The 23,885-nt window shown below is 47.4% G+C and overlaps 1 protein-coding gene across 6 annotated transcripts in view; it reads right to left on the bottom strand.

Moving 5' to 3' along the window:
- LRRC7 (leucine rich repeat containing 7) overlaps positions 1-13,910 on the bottom strand; it is a 60,140-nt gene extending 46,230 nt beyond the window's left edge. The window contains exons 1-5 of one of the 6 annotated variants that reach the window (XR_006016530.1): positions 11,802-13,909; positions 7,834-7,951; positions 6,952-7,030; positions 5,934-6,023; positions 4,334-4,390 (exon numbers count right to left, since the gene is read on the bottom strand). Coding sequence is in view for 5 of the 6 variants with exons in the window: in XM_042030993.1 (XP_041886927.1) it covers positions 4,334-4,390; positions 5,934-6,023; positions 6,952-7,030; positions 7,834-7,951; positions 11,802-12,050 (593 nt within the window). In the remaining variant the exon portion in view is untranslated. Of the gene's footprint in view, positions 1-4,333; positions 4,391-5,933; positions 6,024-6,951; positions 7,031-7,833; positions 7,952-11,801 lie in introns of all 6 variants that reach the window. The other 5 variants (XM_042030993.1, XM_042030989.1, XM_042030990.1 and 2 more) reach the window with 5 other exon arrangements.
- Positions 13,911-23,885: the final 9,975 nt, after the last annotated feature.

Here is a 23,885-nt window from a genome sequence, read left to right on the forward strand (position 1 = left end):
CCAGTTTCCCCAGTTCCCAGTTTCCCCAGTCCCCAGTTTCCCCAGTTCCCAGTTCCCCCAGTTTCCCCAGTTTCCCCAGCCCCCAGTTTCCCCAGTTCCCAGTTTCCCCAGTTTCCCCAGTTCCCAGTTTCCCCAGTGCGCACACGAACACTGGAGTGTCTCCCCTCGGTTCTCCTTTTTTCACAGAAATACCATTACTTTCAGGCCCTCCCACACCGTCGCTGTGCAGTCGCTGTTTTTCCTGCCAGGGCCTGCTCCGGCCTTTCCCATTTCCCTGGGAGCTTTCCCAAAGGAGCTCTCCCTCTTCCCTCACCCCGTGCCACGAACGCTCCCTTGGCTCCGCTGAGCACTCCCTGACAGATCCATCTGGGTCCATTTTACACCCCTCTAAAGCACTCCCATCCTTCATTCCCAGCCTCATTCCCGACTGGAGAGCTCCTGATTTATCCCCACATCCCTGCTGGTCCCTCGGGACGGGACTTTGCACATGAAATCCCAAGTTTTAATTGCTGGTGCCCTTGGAATGCCACAGCCTCTCCCGTTTTTGACGACTGCAACTTCTCCTCCTCACAAAGCCAATTAATCCTGAAGTCCAGGAGAATTCCTGGGTTTTTTCCTACACCAGGGCTCACTCCTCTGGAAATGATCTATCAGACATCACTTTTCCCAGCAGGAAAACAAGGGCTGCCCAAAATCCCAAAGATCTGCTGAGGAGCCACGACTTTATTGGGAGCCAGTGAGTCAGAGGATGAGATCAGCAAATCCAGGGATTTTCTCATCCCTGCCAGCCCCTCCAGGTCCAAAGGAGCTCCCCACAACCCCTCAGTTTTATGGATGACTTTGGGAAGAAACCCCACAGAACCCCGGGAAGGTGTTTTCCCCTGCCCAGAGATCAGCTCAGGGCTTGGACTTTACTCCAAGGTCTTTGAAAATTCCAGGCTGCTTGGAGCAACCAGCAGCACAGGGGAGATTCCAGATTTTTCCTGAGGTAAAAAAAAAAAGCCATCAGGGAGGTTCCTGAATATTCCTGGTCACTCTCAGGAGTCCAACAGGGTGTTCAAATCCCCAGAAAATCAGTTTAGGAGCAGCAGGTCTGCTGACCATGAAGAGAAATGAATACTTAGGACAGAGCCTATTCCCAGAAAATACAAAATTCCCCTTAGTGGGGGAATGTGCTGTGATTCAGGAATGTTTGGGCTGAAAAATCAGGAAAATTGGTGGGCTAAGGAGGTTTTTAGGAGGAGGAAATCCCACTGCACTTTTCCCAGCACAGGCCACCAGCAGGGTAAAAGTTCCCAAATTAAAACTCGGTCAGAATCTCCCAAATGCTCTGAAATTTTACAGAAATTCCAGAAAAAAAAAAAAAAATCCAGATTTTTCTATTTTTTGTTGGACAAATTAGAGCCTTAATAAAATATCAGAAATTATCTGCAACACCCAGCAGAGATTTCCAAATATTTCCAGCTGCTCAGAAGGTCCTGGAAAATGATCAGTGATAATCTCTGATCAACCACACAGAGGGAAAATAAATCCTTGATTTCATGGAAGATCTTTGGGCCAAACATGAAGATATTTTCAGCAGGTTAAAAACTTTTCTGTGGGGAAAATGGGAATATCCTGCCATGTTTTCATCACCCACAGTCAGAATTGCCTTAAATTGCTATTTCTGCAGTAATTTTAGACCATTTTGCATCCAGTTCCTATGGATACATCTTCCAACAACCTGGATTTAGCAGGAAATAGAGCAGATTTAGAGCTCTGCCTAACACAAAGCACATTTCATTCCTGCTGATGCCCAGATGCTGGATTTTTCCTTAAAATATTCTTTTTTTTTCCTAAATATTTTAGAAACTTTTTAGAATATTTTCTAAATATTCCAAAATCCATCTTTCCTAGAGCATGAAAGACATGAAAAAAAAAAAAAAAAAAATCTGCTTTTTGGTAACTCTTTTTCCACTTAAGCCCCACTTAACTTAAATAACCCTGAGCAGAAGGGACTTAAAATGTCCTTCCAGACTGTTTCACACCTATTTAAATTCAAATTGCAATATTAAAATTGAAATTGCAATTGCAATATTAATATTATTTTCTTGCCCTTCTCTTCATGTCCTGCATTAGAACCTCTGGACAAAGTGCCAGGATATTGAGGCTATTTTATTCATGATAAAGTTAATAAATGTCAGCACAAGGAAGGAAGCCTTTAAATACAAACTCGAGGATCTGCACCACTCATTTCCCCGGTGCATTGTGCCATATATCCTGATTTTCAGTGCTCTAGCCAGAATGGATGATGTCTATTCCGTGTAACATTCCTGGATTTTACAATCCCGCGTTTGTTCTCCCCAGTGCAGACGGTTCTGTTGGAAACACGGGGGTTTTCTCCCAATTTCCCTTCTCCTCCTGGCTGGGTGAATAAAGCAGCCTGGAATTTCAGGGGTTCCTGTGTCCTCTGCCACCTTCCTGCACCTCCACCACCGCCCTGTTCCCACTCCCAGTCCTGCTTTTCCAGCCCCATTCCAGCCTTTGGGATCAGAGGTGAAATCCCCCACCACAGGGAGGAAAATCCTCAACACTTCCATCCTCTCTCTGACACTGTCCTGAGAGCCCTTTTGCCCACAGAGAAAAAAATAATCCCAGAAAAGCCCCACATTCCCATTTTTTCCCCCCCCAGTCGATGCCAAGGTTGTGCCCTGGCCTTTCCCCAGCACTTTAAGGGTGGAATTTGCACGAGCAAAACCATTTCCTTCCGCTCCACCTTGGTGGTTCCAGCAAAGCTGCCACAGCCAGGCCCTTCTTCCCCTGGGAGCCTTCCCAAGGAACATCCTTGGAATCACGGGAAAAGTCCCACTCCATAAACTGGGTGCTACTGAACCCCGTTTAACTGGAATCTTCCATCCAACCCCCTAAACTGGACCAAAATCCCCTGACTAAACACTTCTTATCCCAGAGAAAACTCCCCAAACACTCCTTTGTTAGCACCAGTGCCACGCAGTCCCAGCCTTGCTCCCTCTGGAGTCAGGAATCAGCCTTATCTTTAGTGGGATTAGAGTTAGAAAATATAAAAACATCCCATTTGACCAAAATTGTGCTGCTGGGGAGTTGCAATCCCTCAATCCAAACAAATCCCATCCAGTTATTCCAACCAGCTCCTTCTGCATCCAAGGGTGAGGCAATTCCCTCCTGTTAAGCTGAGCTTTAGGAGCAGCCCAGGTACCACAGGCACACAAATCAACACCTCAAAGGCTGCCAGTCCCCTGTCCTGGACAGATCCCAGATTTAAATGGAGATAAAAACTGATTAAAGTTGTTTATTTGTTTGGTTTTCATAGGATAAAAGTAACTCAGAACAGGAGAACTGGAAAATTCCTACAGAAAAGTGTTTTCAGCCCACATAAATCATATTGTGTTTAACCCCAAAAACCAGCTTTCCTCTAAACCAGAGCAGTGCTGTGGATAAAATTCCATGGGAAGCAGCAAAATGTGACTCCTGGGCAGGAGATGTTGAGAAATTCCTTTGAAAATGAGCTGAATAATGTGAAAAATCAGTGTTGGCAGCATTTGATAAACCCAGTTGAGTGCCACCACTGGGAGTCTCACCATGGGGACACACAGCCCTCCTTCCTAAAACCCCAAATCCAGGGATACTTCTCCATTTCAGGCTGATCCCTGCTCCAGACATCAGTTCCATAGTTCTGGTCTGGACAGCACAGCATATTCCCTGTTTTCCAGTGCAGCTCCTACAGCAGGCATGGGATGGGGAGAAGTTTATTGTTCATTTATTTAGCATTTCCTTTTCAAAACACCCTTTAAATGTTGCTCAAATTACGGCAACAAATCATAAAAACTTCCTTTTTTTTTTTGTAAAAGCACCAAGAAATCCTCCAAAATGGACATTTCCTCAATATCCTGCTGACACAGTAAAGCCAAACCATTTAATTCTGGACAGACCATGAGGGGAGAACATTTTCCTGAGGATGTTTTCAACACTTCAGATGATTCCTGGGTGAGGAAAATGCTGTCACGTCCTCACTGACCAGGGTTAGCTCACCTGGTGCTTCCCAATTTTATTTATCTTAAAATATCAGATATTTATCTTAAAATGCCAAATTTTGGCTCTTGAGTTACACTCAGCTGGTCAACCACTGTCCATCTTCCATTATATCATGGAATCATAAATTGGGGTTTTTTTTAGCTAAAAACCTTCAGTAGAATTTCTTCAATAAATGCAAAAAACCAACTCATCGCAGAAACATCGCCACTGCATTGCTACCAATCCAAATATTTGGCACTTTTGGAAATTCCAGGTGATTAAATATAAATATCCCATCACTTACTTTGGTAGAGTTTTCAAGTGGTTTTCTCTTAACTCCAAAATTCGCAATTTGACAAGTCTGGAAACAGGAGAGGAAATCATGAGTGCATCCAAAGGATCCATCAGAATGCTTTGAAATTACTTATTTTAATTTTTAAGAAGGCTGTTTCATGCACAATAATCCAATGTCCAGTTCTTGTGGGGCTGGCTCTGGCACAAAATTCAGAGCCAAATCATTTCATGTCTTCTGAAAAGCTCTGACATTTATCAGGTTTCCCCAGCAATTTTAAATTCATTTTATCCGTGACTCCAGCAAGGAAAACACAGGAAAAGTCGGAAAGTTTGGAAGAAACAACAAAAAAAAACCAACAAGAAAACAAGAGCAAGGTTTGTAAATGCATGGCCCCAAAGAGATCAGACAGGAGGGAAATAACAATAATGATGAAGGAATTAGAGTCCCTTTGTTCATAGAAAATCAGCATTTGTAACAGAAGGTGTTTTCTGCCAGAAGATTTAGGCTCCTAAACCCGTCCTTAACCCCAAGATCTTCAGCCCAAGCCCCAGCAGGGCTTTGCCAGAGCAGGATGGGTGCAAACACCACGCTGAGGGTGTCCCGTCCATCCCTTTTCCCCTGATGTTTGGATTTATATCTGACTCCAGGGGCAGGAATTAGGGGTTACCCTGACATTCCACACACTCCTCACCTGCAAACAACTCCCTTGCTGCTGCTGCTGTTTTGTTTTTCTGAAGGTGCCCAGGGCAGAGCCAGGCCCAGCCCAGGGGCTGTGGGAAGGCAGCGTTTTTATCTCCCCAGGCCTGAGCAGCCCAAAGCCTCTTCCAACAGGATTTGGTCTCCTCAGTGTCACCTCTGGAGAGCTGAGCTGATGTTCTCAGACAAATAATAAACCTTTCAACCAGGTGGCTGCAGGCACCAGCCTAAAACTGGGCTTGGGTGAGCTCTGGAACAACCCCAAAGATTTGCTCTGCTGATCCTTTGTCTCCTGAGCTCCTTGCCCAGGGGGACAACCCAAGTGGGACAAACTCCCCATTCCTGCCAAGGCTGTGCAGAGTAAGGCCCCCCAGCTCCTGCTGCCCCCTCCCATGGAAATTGGGTTGACTCTGGTTCCCACCACCTCTGCTTTGTCCTTATCTAACATTTTTTGGCTCTGCTCCTGCTGCTTTTATTTTTACCCTCGTTCCCCATCCCTTCTGCTCTCTCTTGTTCTGCTTCCACATCTCGTCTTTGCTTGTTCCACCACGCTCAGCCGCTTCTCCCTGCCCTTCTGACTCACGGCTCTTCACCCTCGTGCCCGTTTGGCACAGGCAGGGCCCACAGTGCTGCTCTGTGCCCCTGCCACAGCTGAGTCACGCCGCGGGAAGGACGAGCATCCTCGAGCCCTGCTTCCCTCACCTTCCCCCAAAGTGCCAAACTGCATCGCCTCACCACCGAATTCCCGCTGACACAACACTCACTCTCCCAGTCACTCGTGAAAACGGGGCTGGAAAGCCAAAATCTCTGGGTTTCTTGTTCAGTTTTTCAAGAGAAGCCAGCTTTAAGCTGGCCCCTGCGAGCCTGAGCCGGGTTCAAATGAAAGGAATGTGCTGGGATGACTCATTCTTACCTTCCAAAGTTAGCTGGAAGAAACTCCAAAAAGGCATCATTTAGATAGAGCTGGGTCAAATTTAGAAGTTGTGTGAAGCCATCTGGCAGCCTAAAAAAACAGTGCAAACCTTAATGCTCCCCCCGAGGTTGCCGTGGAGATAATAACAATGTATATTTAGAAGCAGAAAGGTGACTTTCTCTCTCACCTTCTTTCCCTACCCAAATTCTCCTGAAGAACTTACTTCTTACAGACATTTTTGCCCACTCCCATCTTCTCTGCATTGCTACAAACACAGGAAATGCAAAGGCCTGGCACATGCAGGCTAAAGCAGCCTTTCCTGCCTTCCTGCTTGAGGGGGTTAAGCCAAAGGTCTTTCCCCTTTCCCTTTCCCCTTTTCCTTTCCCTTTTCCCTTTCCTTTCCCCTTTTCCCTTTTCCCTTTTCCCTTTTCCCTTTTCCCTTTTCCCTTTTCCCTTTTCCCTTTCCTTTCCTTTCCTTTTTCCTTTCCTTTCCCTTTTCTCTCCCTTTTCTCTCCCTTTTCTCTCTTTTATCTTTTTCTTTCTTTCCCCCTCTTTCTCCCTCTCTCCTCCTCCTTCTCCTTCTCCTCCTTCTCCTCTTTCTCCTCCTTCTCCTCCCCTTCTCTCCTCCTCCCATTCTTTCTCCCTCTCCCTCTTCCTTCCTCTCTCTTTCTTTTAATCTGAAACAGCAACATTTCATCCTTTCTCCCCTTCACTCCATTCTGTAAATCCTGGATTTCCAACACATTTTTCGTTACTAATCCAAGATTTTGGAGGGAATAAGGAATAAGGGCTGGTGAAGTGTCCAGGTGAAGCCTCAGCCCTGTGTTCAAGAGGGTGCCCAGCCTGACTGGCACTAACAGACACTCAGATCTCAGATAAACCCACCCTGGGGTTAAAACAATTAGAAAAAATTCAGATTAATGCAGCCAAAGGACTGGACACAAAGCCCTGAACTCTGAGCTCACACTGAGCACACTTTGTGCCCTTGGAATGAGCAAAACGAGCTCCTGGTACTCACTTGGACACGGGATTCACGCTGGCTTCGATTATCGTTAAACACTTACAACACTTGATGTTTTCTGGGAAATCTTGGATTCCTAAAGAAACATGGAAAGAATGTTAGATACACAAAAATATTTATTATATACACCAAAATGTTATCTACACAAAACCTGTTCAGCTTGGTTTGTTCATTGGGCTTTTCAGCTCAGACTTCAGCTCGAGCAGGGAGGAAACACAGCTTGGAATTATCATCTCAAAGGTGATTCTTAAATCTAAAAGCCCTAAATAAATACATATAAACACAAACTTGGAACTCTTCTGCTAATGCTTGATTTATACAACCTTCTAGAATTAACAGTGACATCAGTGCCCTCATCTCTTCCCAAGCTGCTTTTCCCTGTCTCATCTCTCACAGAATCCTCAGTCTCCAGGCCTCCACTGACAGGAAATTTCCCAACATTTCCAGGAGTTCCTAAGCCTCATTTTTTAAAATGAAGACCCTTAAGCTCAGGCACACAAAGGTTTTTAGGCCCATTGATATGAAAATGCAGAACTGGGAAAGCACAGCAGCAAATCAGACCAGATAAATCCTGGGAATTGTTTAAATCCCCCCACACGAGCCCGTTGAGCTCTAAACCACTTTGGAAGTGGAATGTTCCTAAGTGCATGGAAAACTGGCCTCACATTCCTATTCCCAACTGGGCACAAGCAACCAGGGCACGGGATGCTACAGAAAACTCTATTTTTTAAGGAAAAAACAGAGGTGGATTTCCACGGATCCTTCCCCAAAGCACCAGGCGGGAACCCTGAGACGGAGCACCCATTTCTCCATCATGAGGAGGTAAAACTTCATTGCAGCTCCCAATTCCTTGGGATCCTCAGGATTTGGAGGCCTCACCATTTTTGCTGATGTCGAGCTCCCGGAGGTTGACCAGGCTGGCGATGGACGTTGGGAGGCTGGACAGGTCATTGTCGGGAATGCTCAGCTTCCGCAGGGCTTGGCAGTTGAACAGTTGCTGTTCCGGGGTTTCATGGGAAAAAAGAATCCATTTGGGATCATTCATGACACACAAACACCACAAACCCCCCACCTGCCACAGCAGAATTCCGTCCTCCCAATGGGGTTTTTGGGAAGGCGTTCCCACAGTTGACAGGGATAAATCAAACGGGTCATTGGTAGCAGGAATGTTCAGAGAGAGTCCAAACCTGCAAATTCATCACATCCATGAATTTTGATATCATTGCACCATAGAAATTATAATTATTGATATCTTTCACATGGACCATAAAAATTCCCAGATTTTTGTGACTCCTGGTAAATTAAAATATTTGATTTCATAATTTCAGTTCATGGCAGATTTTAAAATATTGTGTCTGCACTCCCATTAAATTAATTATCCTCAAGATCCACAAATGCTTTGTCATTATCCAAAGGACCCTTTTCCCCAATCCCTGCCCAAAATTCAGGACTCAATTCTAATTTTTCCATCCCATTCCAATTTTATAGAAGTGGGCTCCCAGTTTTCACCAGGAAATTCAGGGAGTTCTGGACCACACCTGCCCTTTGCAGGCACCTCCTGAGAGTTCTTCAGATGCCAGAGATGTTCCCACCGTGTTTAGTCTTTTTCCCAGACCCCTCTGTCAGGATAAAGTCCATGAACTATCTGGGAATGCAGAATAATTTGATTGCCTGGATGGAAAACTCAACTGAGTATCCATGGAAGAACAAATTACCACGGGAATGCCGTGAAAATTCCAGTGTGTTACTTCACTTTGAGTACATTTCAGATCATTTTGAAACATTTCTGTCGTAATCCTTCGGGAAAATCCTGCTTTTCCTTCAACAGAACCGATTCTCAGGAAAAGGAGAGGGAATTCTGTGAGCAACAAATGCTCAGGGTGAGAAAAAACCTCAGCCCGTGCTGGGACTGCGCTTCCCACCCCATCCACAGGGAATGTGCCTTTGGAAAATGAGCACTTCCTTCCCAATGAATCCAGGAGCTTTTCCTCCCTTAAGGAAACACATCCTCTGGGACCAGGCTGGGAAGTGACACAACCAAGAGACTCCAGCGTTGGCTTTGGATCCCGGGAATGTCCAGCACAGGGAATCTGCCAGGTTTTGGGACGTGGCCACTCCATGCCACGCCTTGGGCAGGAAATGGGATGAACTAAAGAAGACAAATGAAATATTGCATGGGAAAGGAAATACCCAGAGCACATTCCCAGCCTGAGGAATTCCTCTGGGAGCTAAGGAAGGCTCAGAACTCAGAGTTCTGACCCCACCTGGACACACCCAAGGCTCTGGAAGTGCTGAAGGGAGAAGCCCAATTAAAAATCTTCCCTCTGGAGTGATTTTATGGTGTGCTGCTGTACCAGAAGGAATATGAGACATGGAATGCGGGAATGTGGCCCCAAGACTGCTTGGTTTTCACCCACTGGATGTTCAACAGATATTTTTCCCAGTTCCCAGAGCTCCCTGGCCATCAGGATTTTGTTGGGATCATCATTCCCTCTGTCCATACACAACTTTGATTCCTGTCAGACCGAAGCCAAGCGGTGCTACCGAGCTCTGAGTTACAAAATCAGGGTTTTATTCTGCACCTCTGGGGAGAATTCCATCCCACTCATGTTTTTCTGGATGCTGATTCCAGCGACTCCACTTTCATCCAGATCAATTTGCTCTTTATTAGTCATCAATTCACTTGACTCATACAAATAAGGGCCCTTTTTGCAGCAGGAGAATGAAGTCAAAGGCAAAAAGAATAAAAAGACTTGGCTGGGTTTAGCCAAAAAGAGAGCAAGAAATGTAAAATAATCTTGTAAATGCTTAAAAAAACAAGAAATGAAGAACTAAAAATCAGCAGGAAAAGAAATCATCATTATGATACATAAAATGCAGGGTAAAAAATAAAAATAAGATCAGGCAGAGTGAGTTAAAGGCATCAGTTCAATGGAAAAGAATTGACTGGGCTCTAGAGCATCACGTGAAACTAAAGCAGAGCTGGACTTAACTGAGTTGTTTCCTCATTCAATAATAAAACATGATCAAGGGTTTTGATTCAAAAGAATTTTGTTATATCAGAGGCACAGAGTATCTAGCAAAAACCAGAAACTGGCCAAAATTTTCCTCTGGAAGAAATTCTTTGCAATCACATTTACAGAGGGAGGAGAGAGTGGTAGAGTTTAATGTACAACACAAAAAGTTCATGGTAAGTAAGACAGTGCCAGTTTCATGGGAAAAAGGCCTTTTTCTCTCCTGGAACGTTAATTCAGTGATGAAAAAAAGCTCTGAGCTCTGCAGCAAAAACACCTGGAGCAGAAAATTTGATAAAGGAATTATTTCGACTGCTGAATTTCCTGGTAACAATTAATAAAGGCCCAAGACCAAAACTGATGAGTGCTATTAACACTGTCATTAATCTTCTCTTCCACATGGCCAAGATTATGTTAAACTCGATTTACTCTAAATGAAAATTATCTCCTTCATCCCAGTTGCAGCATTTTGGACCTCTTCCCTTTGGTCCTCATTTTTTTCCATACAGAATTATGGCATCTTGCCCTGATACATTTGTTCTCCCTCAAGCCCAAGTCTGAAACACTTCGATAATTCCAAGAGACCCAACGCAAAAATCCCAAAAAACCCTCCCTAAATGAGACACTCCCAATATTCCTCAGTAGCAGAAGGAAAATAAGAAAATATATTATTATTGTTTTATTATTATTATTATTATTGTTGTTGTTATTATTATAAGACAATGGGACCTCAGGGCTTCCTGAGCAGGTTTTCCCCAGGATCCATTTGGGATTTCTGGGGATAGAACCCAGCTGGTTCTGTGCTATGTCTCCAGGAGAGCTCAGCCAGCTCTCCACAGCATTTTTACATGAAAATAAAGGGATTTTGGCTGCCCTGCCCCACCATCTGTGCAGAATTCCTCCATGGAGTGCCACCTCCCAAGCAGTGAACCATCACATCCCAGCAAAGCAACTCCATGGCACGGAAAAAGTCCATTTTCTACTTTTGTAAATGGAATCTTTACAAAGTCTCTGTGCAGCAAAAATGGGAAATCTGCTGTGAGGTGATGGAGAATGGAGCAACGTTTAATGAAAGATCTGTAAGCACCTTTCATTATTGTGGAGAACAATTCCATTAAGGCCTGGATCCCATCCCTTGATGTTTCATTGTGGAGCCAGCGCCTGCCATTAATTGGTTTTTCCACCTTTCCCTCTTTTGTTTCCAGAACATTTTAGCTACAGTGACTTTTAATTCCTTATAGCGAACAGTGACCAGCAGGAGAATGGACTGAAAGATTCCAGAGGAGGAGTTTTACACTGGAAGGATGACTTGGATGATCTCAAGGCAGTGTTGGACAGTGGGTACTTCCCAACAGTATCCCACAGGGATAAAGGGCTCATCCTGAAGGAGAGCACAGCACTGGCATTCCCAGCAATATCCCACAGGGATAAAGGGCTCATCCTGACAGAGAGCACAGCACTGGCATTCCCAGCAATATCCCACAGGGATAAAGGGCTCATCCTGAAGGAGAGCTTGCTTTGGAAAGCAGGGACAGAGAGGCTCCAAAGGCAGTGGTGACTCCTGATCAAGGCATGGATACCACAGGAGTTTCCGGGGCCAGAACCCTTTCTCTTGAAGAGTTGTTTTTCCCACTTTCCGGCTCCAGCAGCTGCCCCATTCCTGTGCTGTGAAGAAGGAGCAGGAGTCCCTACTCCTCCCAGTCCAGCACCAATTCCAAGGAATAACCCTGGAGCCCCCAGCTCTCCCCAGGAGCTCCGGTCAGGAGCAATCCCTATCCCAGAGCCGGGCACACATTCCAGGCCATGGCTTTGCCCTCACATCCCATGGATTACCTTGGGAAGCTCCTCAATCTGGTTGGCATCGAGGTAAAGCTCCTCCAGGGTCCGCTCGAAGCTGAAAACCTCCTTTGGCACCTGCTGCAGGCCACAGTGGGAATAATCCAGCACGGAGACGATCTCCTCCTCCCCACGGAAACACCGGCACGGCACCAGGCGGCCGATGATTTTCCTTTTGGTTGTCATCTCCAAGCAGCATACTGAGGGAAAAAGGGAGGAAAAGCAGGACTGTGACACCAGCAGCATTCGGGAGAATGTTCCTGGGAATTATTCTCCGGATTGAGGTTCATTAAAACCAGTTTTCCTGAGGGATATCCGGAGTCTGCACTGAGCAGTTCTTGTGGTGCCTTTCTGGAATGAAAAGGTGGGATTTGCCAGTGGAATGACCAAACCTCAATCCTGCAGCTGTTCCCCACTCTGGGACAGAAGGGAACACGCCAAGCCCAGCCACAAGCACGTGTTTATGGGAAAATGAGCTGTGGGGAGCCACAAAACCCAAACCCATCCATGGAAGCCCCGAGCCAAGGCTGGTCCCCAGCCCAGTGGGAAGAGAGCCCCGGCCTGGGCTCAGGGGGGGTCACCTGGGTCGGATTCCCTTGGGAAAGGGGCATTATCCCTGGATCCCCCACAGCAGCAGGGCTCCAGCAGCTTCCACAGGCTCCCGAAGCAGCTGAGGAAAGCAGGAATGGAATCCTTGGCTGCTGTGCAATCCCAAACCATTCCTGCTCCTCCCGTGCCACCGCGCTCTGCTGGAAACCCTGAGAAGGGGTTTAGCAAAATCCATTCCTTTTTCTGCACTGAAATACACACCCAGGAAGTTCTCCCAAACTTCTCCCACCCTCGATCCCAGGGCTGCAGACCCTTCCTCACCCCCAGTGCGTGTGAGCACCCCTAACTCAGTGAGTAACCCTACACAGAGCCCTACTCCTCGTCACTGCAACAAAACCACTTCAGGATGGAGAGAACACTCCAAAAGCAGATTTGGAACACGTCAAGCAGTGCCTAAAGCCATCCTGGAGTTATTTAAACATTATGGATACATCAGGCTGTCCTGAAATGTATTTACCACAAAGACAAGGAGGGCTCAAGCCTCAACTCCCATTTTCCAAACCACTTCAGTGTTTTGAGTTATATTTGGGGGGAAAAAAAGCACTAAATCAGTCCAAAAAAAGCAAAATAAGGTTTTTGCAGGAAGCACCAGTATGGAATGGAAGGATCTGGGCTACAATCGAAAAGAGTAGAATTTCATGCCCTGTGGGCTTGTGGTAATTAAACCTTTTATTAATTTCAGCGTTATTAATTCCTACCCTGGACTAATTCCAGCTTTGGTAATTACACTTTCCTTCCCTACATTTTGTTCTCTCCTGATGTTCAGGGATCCTTTTCTTCGTGCTGGTGGCTGCTCATGGAAAAGGATCAGTCCAGGAGCCACCCCCTGGATGAGCTGAGTGCGGGACACAGCAGCTCGATCCATTCCTTAATCCTGCAAGGGATTCCTCTCCCACCCCTCCTGGAAACACCAGAGCCTGGTGCTTTTCCCCGTTTAACTCTGGGGAAAATGGTAATTCCCCACAGCTGAGTCCTGGAGGTCATTGCCCCACATCCCACGTTAAATAGGAAGATCAGACCCTCCAAAAGAGCTGGAAAATCAGATTATTTCTTGAATAAAGGCAGATAAATGAGGAGAGCAGCAGAAATAGAACCTGCTCCTTTTCAGCTCCAGTGAGCAGCTCATTAGCAGTACCTGGAGTTCATTGTCATATAAAGAAAATCCTTCATCTGAGGAAAACGGGAGCTCCATGGAAATCAATTACAGTAAAATACAATCCCTTCCCAATTAATGGATCTTTTGTGCAGGAAAACACGAATCCCTGTTTAGAAGGAGTCACAGGAGAAGTCATTTCCCTCACCTGCTGGAAAGACAGAGAAAACTGCTGCATGTTCACCCAGCTGATTTAAGGGTGGGATGAAACAGCTCAGCAAATCCCAGCATTCCAAGGATCTTGGAACAAGACAGAACAATTCCTTTTCTTCATCTCAAAAGCTTTATCCCCTGCAATGGGCCTGCACACGAGGAGATGCACCCAGAGGGCAGGGATAGGTGGGATACTGGGAAGGAATTCCAGGCTGGGAGGGTGGGGAGGGGCTGGAATAGAATTCCCAGAGCAGCTGTGGCTGCCCCTGGATCTCTGGCAGTGTCCAAGGCCAGGCTGGAGCAGCCCAGGGCAGTGGGAGGTGTCCTGGCCATGGCAGGGGTGGGATGGGATGAGCTTTGTGGTCCCTTCCAACCCAACCATTCCACAATGCTGGGATCTCCTGAAGAGTCAAGCAGGGGGTGTAGAAGAGAGGTGGTGACAATGCTGCTGCAAAAGGTCCAGAAGTTGCCTCTGTGTAACTGGCAGCATAAATCAATTTCTAATTTGCTGTTCTGCAGGATACATTCATGATGGATTTAATTTTTCTCCTAAACAAGTTTTCCATGGAACACTCCACGGAAGCGTTGGTGTCTCGGGGAGCTGCTGCAGTGCCACGGTGAATAACCAGAGTCCAAATTCAACCCAGCAGGGTCTGGGATGTCAGGGCCCAGCCTGAGCTGTCTGACCGGGCAGCAAACCCCAAATCCCTCCCGCTCTTCCAATCCCATTCAGAAAACTCCAAGAAATCCCAGCTGCAGGGATCTGGCAGAGCCAGAAAGTTACAGAGAAATCCTGAACATCGAGAACTTGGAAGTGTGAATGGGAGCATGGCAGGGCTGGAATGAGCAGTAAAGCGCTGCCAGAGGGTTCAGGAAACAGGGATTATTTCCAGAGCAGCAGGGAATTCTCTCCAGTGCCTCCTTTGTCACACACCTCACACAAGGGACGGCTTCTCTGCTCCTGTTTTCTTTCTCTTACTAGCAGCACAATCCACACCATTAACATGGAATTTCTTCCCAGTGTCCCACCTCAATCTCCAATAAAGAATCCAGTCTGAACCTTCCCTTCTTTAAAGCACATCCCTCTGTTCTCCAAATCCCATAAAACGTGTTTGGGAAGCAGGAGCCCTTTCTGGAGCATTCACCAGGATTCCTGGGAGGTGTTCCAGGGTAGCTGCTCCTCCCTCTGACTTAGGGAAGGTGCTGGGAGTTTCCCAGTTTGCTCCAATAACCCAGAATTTGGATTTTCTCTGCCAAAAGAGATTTGATAACTGGAACTACACATAAGGAAAGGAACAAAGCTGAGTTTAAGGTTGGAATTAAAAGGCAGACAATCCTCGAATTTCCTTCAGCCCAAAGCCTCTTCCCCATGGATATTCTCCTGGCACTGGGCAGACATCCACTTTTATTTCCTTTCTTCCCTTTAATTAATTCTGTGGGCTGCCTGGCTGATTTCCACAGTGTCCAGTTCCAGTCTGGGTCACTGCAATAATTAGGGAACTTCAAAGCTCTCGGAGTCATCTTCATTTGCAGCACCCCGCTGCAATTAGAAACACAACCCTGTCAATAATTCAGAGCTTTGAAGGAGGAGGAAGATTCTCTCTGCATTTACAACCACGTGGAACCTTTCCACAGCTTCGCCACCTCCTCACCCAGCTTCTTGTTTTTAATTTGCTGCTCACCTTTCCGTGAGCTGCAGCTTTGTGGGCACCAGCTTTGCACGAAACTGGGAGTTTTTAGCACTTTGTTTCTTTGCTCTGTGAGCTGTGCAGCTCTCACCACCTCTACCTTGTATTCTTTATCCCAAACTTTTGTCTCCAGCCGTAATCTCGTGCTTGTGACACGGGAACTGTGCTTATGTAAGCTCTTACATCAGTCCTTGCTGCTGCTTTGCATTTCCTCCCCATTTTCCCGTTCAGAAAAGGCCTCTGATGAGGGGTAATCTGCTTATTCTCCGCCTGGAAAGCAGCACTGCCCTTCCTGAAAAATCTGCTTGAATCCCCATAAGATATCCAGATGGGAAGGAGCATTCCAAGCCTGGATCCTGCCCCTCTGCCCTGCCCAGGTGAGACCCCACCTGCAGAGCTGCCCCAGCCCTGGGGCATGGGAAGGACCTGGAGCTGCTGGAGAGAGTCCAGAGGAGGCACCAGGATGGTCACAGAGGTGGAGCAAGGGGGACAGGACACAGGGAATGGCTTCCCAGTGCCAGAGGGCAGGGCTGGATGGGATTTTGGGAAGGAATTGTTCCCTGGGAGGGTGGGCAGGCCCTGGCACAGGGTGCCCAGAGCAGCTGTGGGTGCCCAGAGCAGCTGTGGCTGCCCCTGGATCCCTGGCAGTGCCCAAGGCCAGGCTGGACATTGGGGCTTGGAGCAGCCTGGGACAGTGGGAGGTGTCCCTGCCCATGGCAGGGGTGGAATCTTCAAAGTCCCAAAAAAACATCGGAGTGGATCGGTTGCAGGTTGGACTCAATGACCTTGGAAGGCTTTTCCAGCCTCACTAATCCTGGGATTCTCCACTGGAAGTCACTCTATTTGATTGAAGTTACACTTTTCCACACCCTGTTCAGAAGCAAGCAGCACTTTCTCCCAAACCTCCCCCCAGATCTGGGTGAGGGAGGCGGGAATGTCGCTGTTCCTAACTGGAAACACAAAATTAGGGATTTATCCAGGTTGTATAATTGGTAATAGTCTTCATTAATCTCCCTGAAAAGATTAAGAAACTCTGGCTCTGAAGTCACAACAACAGAATTATTAGGGAGCTTCCAAAGGGGAATTGGTCTCATCAAAGAGAGGGGTGTGAAATATTATCTGAATTGTTTTCCTGCACAGAAATTCCCAGATAAGCAGCATATCTCCCCCAGAAACGCCATTTAATGCAGATAATTGAATTCTCTTCATTATGTCCCCATTACAATGGTCTGTGCTCAGGTTCCCATTCAGATTTGGCTAATCCTAAAGTAAAATAACCAAGCATGAAGAATCAGATTTCAGCCTTTGTCTCCCGGGAATATTAATGAGGGAAAGTTTCCCTGGCTTTGCTACAAGTCCCGGGAGGTCCCTTGGGACCTCAACACCTTGAGATGTGGGAAAGGTGCAGAGAAGGGTAAAGCAAAATTGAAGAATTATTTCCACAGAGTATCAGTTTTGAATGCCCAGAGCTCATCCCTTTGGGATATAAAGGCAAATCTTTATCTTTCCTGGTAAGATATTCATTGATTCCAAAGGTTACTGTTGGCCTCGCCTTGGAACTCCTCAAGGAGCTTTCCTGAGTAAGGGTTTTTTGGATAATCCAAGGTGATGATGACTCCAGTTGCAAGGACATTTTAGTGACAGCAAAAGCAGTGCTTGGGGTTGGTTTGATGATTAAAAATCTGTGTCCTGTTCTCCCCACGGACAATTTCTGCATGACCTTAAGGAAAACCCCCGATTCTTTTTATAGAAGCGACAGAATTCCAGCAATTTGTTGCACATTAGTGACACATGTTCAAAATTAATCATTATGCTCTTAATTGCTAGAAATTCCAATCACTTTGACAGCTCACCCTGCAGACATTTCAGCAGGAGAGAATCCCAACAAACAAGAGACATTTCTTTGGGAAGTGTGCTGTCTGGAAATCAGGGAATTTACATTTCTGCTTGGATCTTCGATGTCTCGCAGCTTTTATTTGAAGTAATCCTTTAGTTTAAGAGATTATCTGCTGTGAAATTTGGGATGAAATGGGCTTTATTTGCTGCTTTATGGAGCGGTGGCTGGAAGTGCTCTCCAAAGGAAGAGCAGAGAAAATCATTTACCTGCTAAGGGCACCACGGAAACAAAGTGGGATTCGAGGAGGAACAACAGAACTTCCACTAAGTCTGGGTTTCTTCCTCACAGGATCCTACAGAATCCCCAATTACTTTCCAGTGGTTTCCATCACAATCCAGCTGCATTATTGCTGACACGATAATCAGCTCAGCAGGATTGCAGCAGCAGAAGCGGGGGCATTCCGCTGAGCTGGCAGGGTGGCAGTGCCAGGGAGGGGAACGGGAGCCACAAACTGTAGCCAGGACAGGAAGTTTTAATTGAGAGCCACAACTGTGACTCACAATGAGAGCTGATTCTCTGGCACAGATGTGGAATCACAGAACCCTGGAATTGTACGGTTGGAAAAGATCTTTTAGATCAGCAAGTTCAGCCGTCACCCAGCAGCCCTGGCCGTGTCCCCAAGTGCCACATCCACACATTCCTCGAGCACCTCCAGGGATGGGCACTCCAAACCTCCCTGGGCAGCCCCTGCCAAGGCCTGACCACCCTTTCCATGCAGAAATTCCTGCTGCTGTCCACCCTGAGCCTGCCCTGGCCCAGCCTGAGGCCGTTCCCTCTCCTCCTGTCCCTGTTCCCTGCCAGCAGAGCCTGACCCCCCCGGCTGCCCCCTCCTGTCAGGGACTTGTGCAGAGCCACAAGGTCCCCCCAGAGCCTCCTTTGCTCCAGCCTGAGCCCCTTCCCAGCTCCCTCAGGAATTCTCCTGGGGCTCCAGCCCCTTTCTAGCTCCCTCAGCCTCTCCTGGGGCTCCAGCCCCTTCCCCAGCTCCCTCAGCCTCTCCTGGGGCTCCAGCCCCTTCCCAGCTCCATTCCCTGCCCTGGACACACTCCAACCCCTCGGGGTCTCTCTTCTCCTGAGGAATGAGGGACCTCTCCCTTCCTCCCTGTCCCTGCTGCCTCTCTCCCATGGGATGGGACATCCACACTGGAGCAGGTATTACTGAAGTTCCAAACAGGAGATCAAGCTCATTTCTGTATTTCCCAAACCTCTGGAATACCCAGAACAAACTGCCTGGAAAATGTGTCGCTCTCTCCCTGGGGGAAATGTTCCCATCCTGTCACAGAACCTTTTCCTTTCTGAACAGAACAGGGATTTTTGAACCATTAAAAATTCCAGTTCTGATCCCATGCCAGCTTTTCTGCCAAGCTCCACCAACTGCACCTTGAGAGAGTTTCTATCCCACAAGGTCCCCATTCCTACAGATATTCCCACTATTTCCCAGCTGTCATTTACCTTCTTTAACCTTCTCTGCTCTTCCAGTTATTCCCCAGCAATAATTCTCACCTGGGCCATCCTCTCCTTCCTTCCCCATCCCACTGCTCCTTGATTCCCTCCCTCCGTGCATCCCACTCCAAGCACAGCTCCCACTCTGGACCCCTCCCCTGGCTCACACCCTCTTCCCTCAGCTCCCCAAACTCCACATCTGGGTTTAAAGTTCTGCACCACCACAGTTATTCCCAATAATCAGGCTGCCTTTCTGCCCTGTGGGATTATCCTTTCTTTGCCATGGAATTACCCTCTCTTCTAGGAATTCCTACGGAAACATTCCATTGCCCTGCACAAGCAGGGGATTTCGTTCTTCCCATTGTTCACTCCCAACTCAAAACTTTTCCCTGCTCACTCCACTCCTTATATTTTGACAAAAAGCGTAAAACCTTTTACTGTCCACCCGTTCCTCCTTGTCCTGTTATTCCACCCCTCTCCTGGCTGTGGATGCAGTGCTGGAAGCTGCCCCCATGGCTGTTTATAAATGGGATTATGGGAATGCCAAAGTCTGTGGCTGTACAGGGAATGTCAGCACCAGGGAAATCTCAAGGGCAGAATTCCCACAAGCAGCTGTGGAAAATTGGTTCCTTGAACATGAGCAAATGATTTTACATTAAGCCCGACATTTATCCCCATAAACACCTCATTATCCAGGGATTCCTGAGCCTGTCTCCTCTGTATTTCAGTGGATAGCATGGAATCCTGGAATGGGAGGGACCTCAAAGCCCATCCAGTGCCACACCAGCCATGGGCAGCGACACCTTCCATGATCCCAGGCTGCTCCAAACCCCGTCCAGCCTGGCCTTGGGCACTGCCAGGGATCCAGGGGCAGCCTCAGGTTGCCCAGACAATGTTCTTTCATAAAAGGAAAGAACTGGCAAGTGGTTCCCTGAAACTGGATTTCACTTCCCTAAGGAAATCTGTGGCACGTCCTCACTTCCTTCCCGTATCCCGGTTTTTAACACTCCGATGCCTCCCGCTCTTTCGTGGTTCAAACAAGTTTTGCCAGGGTCAGTTCCCCCATCGAAGGGAGATGAATTCAGAGCTCAGAGCTCAGAGCTCAGCACAGCCTCTCTGGCTGAAATTCAACCCTCTCCTTGTTCTGAGGGGGGATCTGGAAACAGGAGGCTCCCAACCCTTCCCATGGCACCGTCGGAGTCACCCCCAGAGCAGCTGCCCTTGGACAAGGAAATGGGAGATTCCAGGGCAGCTCCAGGACGGCTCCTCCCTGCTCCCAGGAAATGATTGTGCCAGAAAGCCTTGGCTGGATAAATTTGGGAAAACAAAGCCCTCCCTGCTTCAAAGAACAACAAACGAGAGCTGTGCAGGGCCAGAAGCTGGAGCTGGACGATCCCTGTGGGTCTGTTCTGACTCAGGAGATCGATTCCGTGATTTTATTGCATGACACAAACCCAGCTTCCATTTCTAACAACAAAGTGAAAATAAAGCATTGATACTGAGCACTTTGTGGCTGTAAACTCCTTATCCAAGGCCAGCTACCAGCAGCCAGTCGCTCTCCAAACTGCACACAGAGGTCACTCCGGTGTTTCAGCTGGAACACCTCCAGGGTCAGGGGTTTAAGGAGCAGGGATAATGGCAAAAATGTTCAAGGACATAATGGAAAAGCAGGAAGTCTGCTGGGATGGCTGCAGAATCCAGGATGAGCGAGGTTGGAAAAGACCTCCAGGGTCATTGAGTCCAAGCTGTGCCCGATGCCCACCTTGTCACCGAGTGCCACATCCTTGGACACCTCCAGGGATGGGCACTCCAGCCCCTTCCAGAGCCTGACCACCCTTCCCATGAGGAAATCCATCAGCAGAGGGCTCTAGAACTACACTCTCCCAAGTATCCTGCTCCATGATTAATCTGTCCCAGTTTTTTTTTAGGCAATTAACATGCTGTTCTTCTGGTACAAATGTTCTGTAAAAAAACTCTCACAGCTGAGCTGTCAAACACTGAAATTCAGTGCTTTGGAATGTCAGGTTTTTAACAAAGTCCCGGAGTTTGGAAAGTATAATCAGAACTTTAATGCCCAATTATGCAATCCTAGCAATGACTTTCTCAGGGGAATTTTATCGCTCGTGCTGTAAACTGGGAGCAGCCACCAGAACTGCACCAAATCGTTCCACTCCGGGAATAAAAGTGCTGCATTCCTAAGGGGAGGGAACAGCAGAGCTTTGGGAATTGCAGGTGTGGAAGGAACAGCTCTGGAAGACTTTGGCACATCCTTTTCCTTCAGCCACAGTGATTTGCTTTGGGATTTTTTTTTACTATTTCCCTTGTTTAGCCTAAGCTTTCCAACAAAACATACAGATTTTCCTTGTCTCAGCTGGTTTAGTTTAGGCTGAGGCTCCTCCCCAGAGCAATCACAACAAGTGCTGGATGTCCAGAGCCACAGCCTGGAGCCAGATTAAAAAAACATGGACAAAACCCTTGGATAAATTTACCGTCCACCCACCTGCTGCATTCAGCCTTAGCTGGATAAAGGCACCGAGAGCCTTTGGGCTTTTGCTTTTTTGGGAGCAACTTAAAAATAACCACCAAATTTCCATTTCCAGCCTGCTCTGGTGACTCCAGCAAAGGAGTTCAAGCCTGGCCCAAAGGCATGGAGCTCTAATCCAGAGGGAAGGGAAATAGGGAATTTCCCATCCTGGGCTGAATGAGGATTTTATGGGTATTTTCTGTGGCGGTTATCAAATACTGAACTGTTTGGACAACCACAAACCAAAGCAAAGCCAAAATCATCCAAATCATCCAAAATCATCCAAAATCATCCAAATCAAGCTGGAAGGTTCTGCCCAGATGCGCCTGGAATTTCAGCCGTAATACTCCCAGCAAAGCTTTGAATGTTGTTACAATCTCCTCCAAATCCCAGCTTACAAAGCTCAAGTTAATTCTGACAGGAATTGCCAATTTTATCATTTCCAGAGTAAAACCCTCAAACAGGTGCATTTTGTAAAGATTTAGCTCAGTTTTTTGAACGGCACCAATCTCCTGTTTCCCAGATCCTTTCCCAGAACCGAGCTGAGCAATCCCTGTTTGTCATTCCCACAGTGCAAGCACAGGAACGGAGGCTTTTCCCGGAGCTTTTCTAAATTCATCGGGACAGCCGATGCATCCATCAGTTTATTTCCATGTAAATGATCCCAGCCACCTTTCTACTGATAATGGTGAAAAAAAAAGGTGTGGATCAATGTCCCCACAGCAGCACAAGGTCCCCAGCTCCTCCTCCAGTGCTCCTCGACATTTGCCAATCGTCTCTGGCTGTTGCCAAAACACTTCCTTTATTCTTAGATGATATTATTTATATTTATTATTCTATCTAATGCTCGTTTTTGTTGAAATATCTCTCACAGATTGGTAGTTTAGCAGCTATGAGACACTTTGTCCCTTCTCAGTCCACGTGGATTCTCTTCGGGAGACCTGGAGGAGGCAGTGGGAAGGGCTCCTGTGGGGAATGTGGATGTCACCTCCAAAAAGCAATAAAATCCAGCCAAAATACACTGAATTATGTCCATTAAAGTCCTTAGAGCTGGGTGACTCCAAGACAACCGTGAACTTTCTGATTTACTACAGGCAGTGAGCTCTTACAGCTCGGCAATGATTCTGTTAATATTTAATTAAACACATCCCTTCTTTGAGCTCTAGAATGGCAAAATAAACATTCAGTCCCTCCACGGCCTAAACCAGACAAACTCATCCTATCAGGACTTAATTTAAAAGAAAGAAAAGGATTCTCCTAAAACCAGAATTATTTCCCAGCCATGCATTGACTGGGAAGTCAGGATCCATGAGAGGAGTGTGGCTGCTCCATCCCGGGAGTGTCCAAGGCCAGGCTGAACAGGGCTTGGAGCACCCTGAGATGGTGGAAGGCGTCCCTGCCCATGGAATGGGATGGGATTTAAGGTCCCTGCAACCCAAAGCATTCCAGGATTCCGGGATTGAGCTGTAGGTGCTGCAGGGATTTCAATCCCCAGAATTCCCACCTCCCAGCCTCTGACAGTTTTCCAGTGTTGTCATGCAAGGGAGGCACTTGCAGAAAACTCTTCTGCAGGAGCCACTGCAAAAACCAGGAAAAAGTATCCAGAAGCTCTTCTCAGCTTCCGAGGCTCAGCTTTGGGGTGAGATTCACTGATTTAAAGGCAGAAAACTGCAAACTGAGAAAGAAAATAAAAAAAGGATCTCACTGTGCTCAGTGTCAGCTGCCTGTGGGAAAAAAAATCCAGGGATTGGAAAATGAGGACAGGGATCAGAGAAAGAGGGAGAAAAGATCAGGGCTCTGGACATTGCTTGAGTGGAGGGAAAATAAAGAGAATGTGGGGTGGGACATGAAAGAATCCAGAAAGGAATGAAAAAGCAGCAGCAGTCAAGATGATCACAGAGAAGATGTGGGAACAGTGAGAGGTGGGATAGGGCTGGGAAAAAAGCTGGCCAAAAGCTTAGAAGGGAGCATTCAGTCCATAGAACACACCGGGAAGCAGCAGAGGTGTTCAGGGACAGCTCCACTGCCTCTGGATGCAGCAGCGACCCCCAGACCTTTCCATCCCCACCCAGAGGTGATCCCAGCTCCGTGGGATCCATCTGGATCAGGACTGCCCCGAGCCCAGCCCTGCCAGTGCCGCTGAACGGCGTCAGGAGCTGCACATGAACATCTGAATCTCAGCCTCGACCAGGGAAAAACATTTGAAACAGCTTGGAGTGAATCCCATTCCTCCCTCCCACCCAGGAAAACAGATGGCATCGGGAAGATGAACAACATCCTAACGCTCCGTGCGGCTGTTCCCAGGGAACAGAACCAGGGAGCACCGGAGCAGGGCACGGCAAGCGACTTTTCTGGGGAATTCTGAGGCCTCACCACGACTCCCAACCACCTCACCCCTCACCTGAGCCCCCCAACCCCAGCTCCAGGGTTCCTGATCCTGGATGCGCCTCTTGGAATGTTCTTGGAGGCCTTCACTTCTCTGGAGTCTCTGGAGCTATTAATAACTGGCCTGGATTCATCCAGAGGCTATTTATTCCTCCTTCTCCTCTGCCAGTGGGCTCATTTATAGGGATGGACTGCATGGAAGGGAGACAAGTCCAGCAGAATGTGGGAATTC

The sequence above is a fragment of the Corvus kubaryi genome, unplaced genomic scaffold (assembly GCF_017639235.1).
Source record: "Corvus kubaryi isolate FWS band 111438036 unplaced genomic scaffold, C.kubaryi_AGA036_p1.0 37334, whole genome shotgun sequence".
Classification (NCBI taxonomy): Eukaryota; Metazoa; Chordata; class Aves; order Passeriformes; family Corvidae; genus Corvus; species Corvus kubaryi.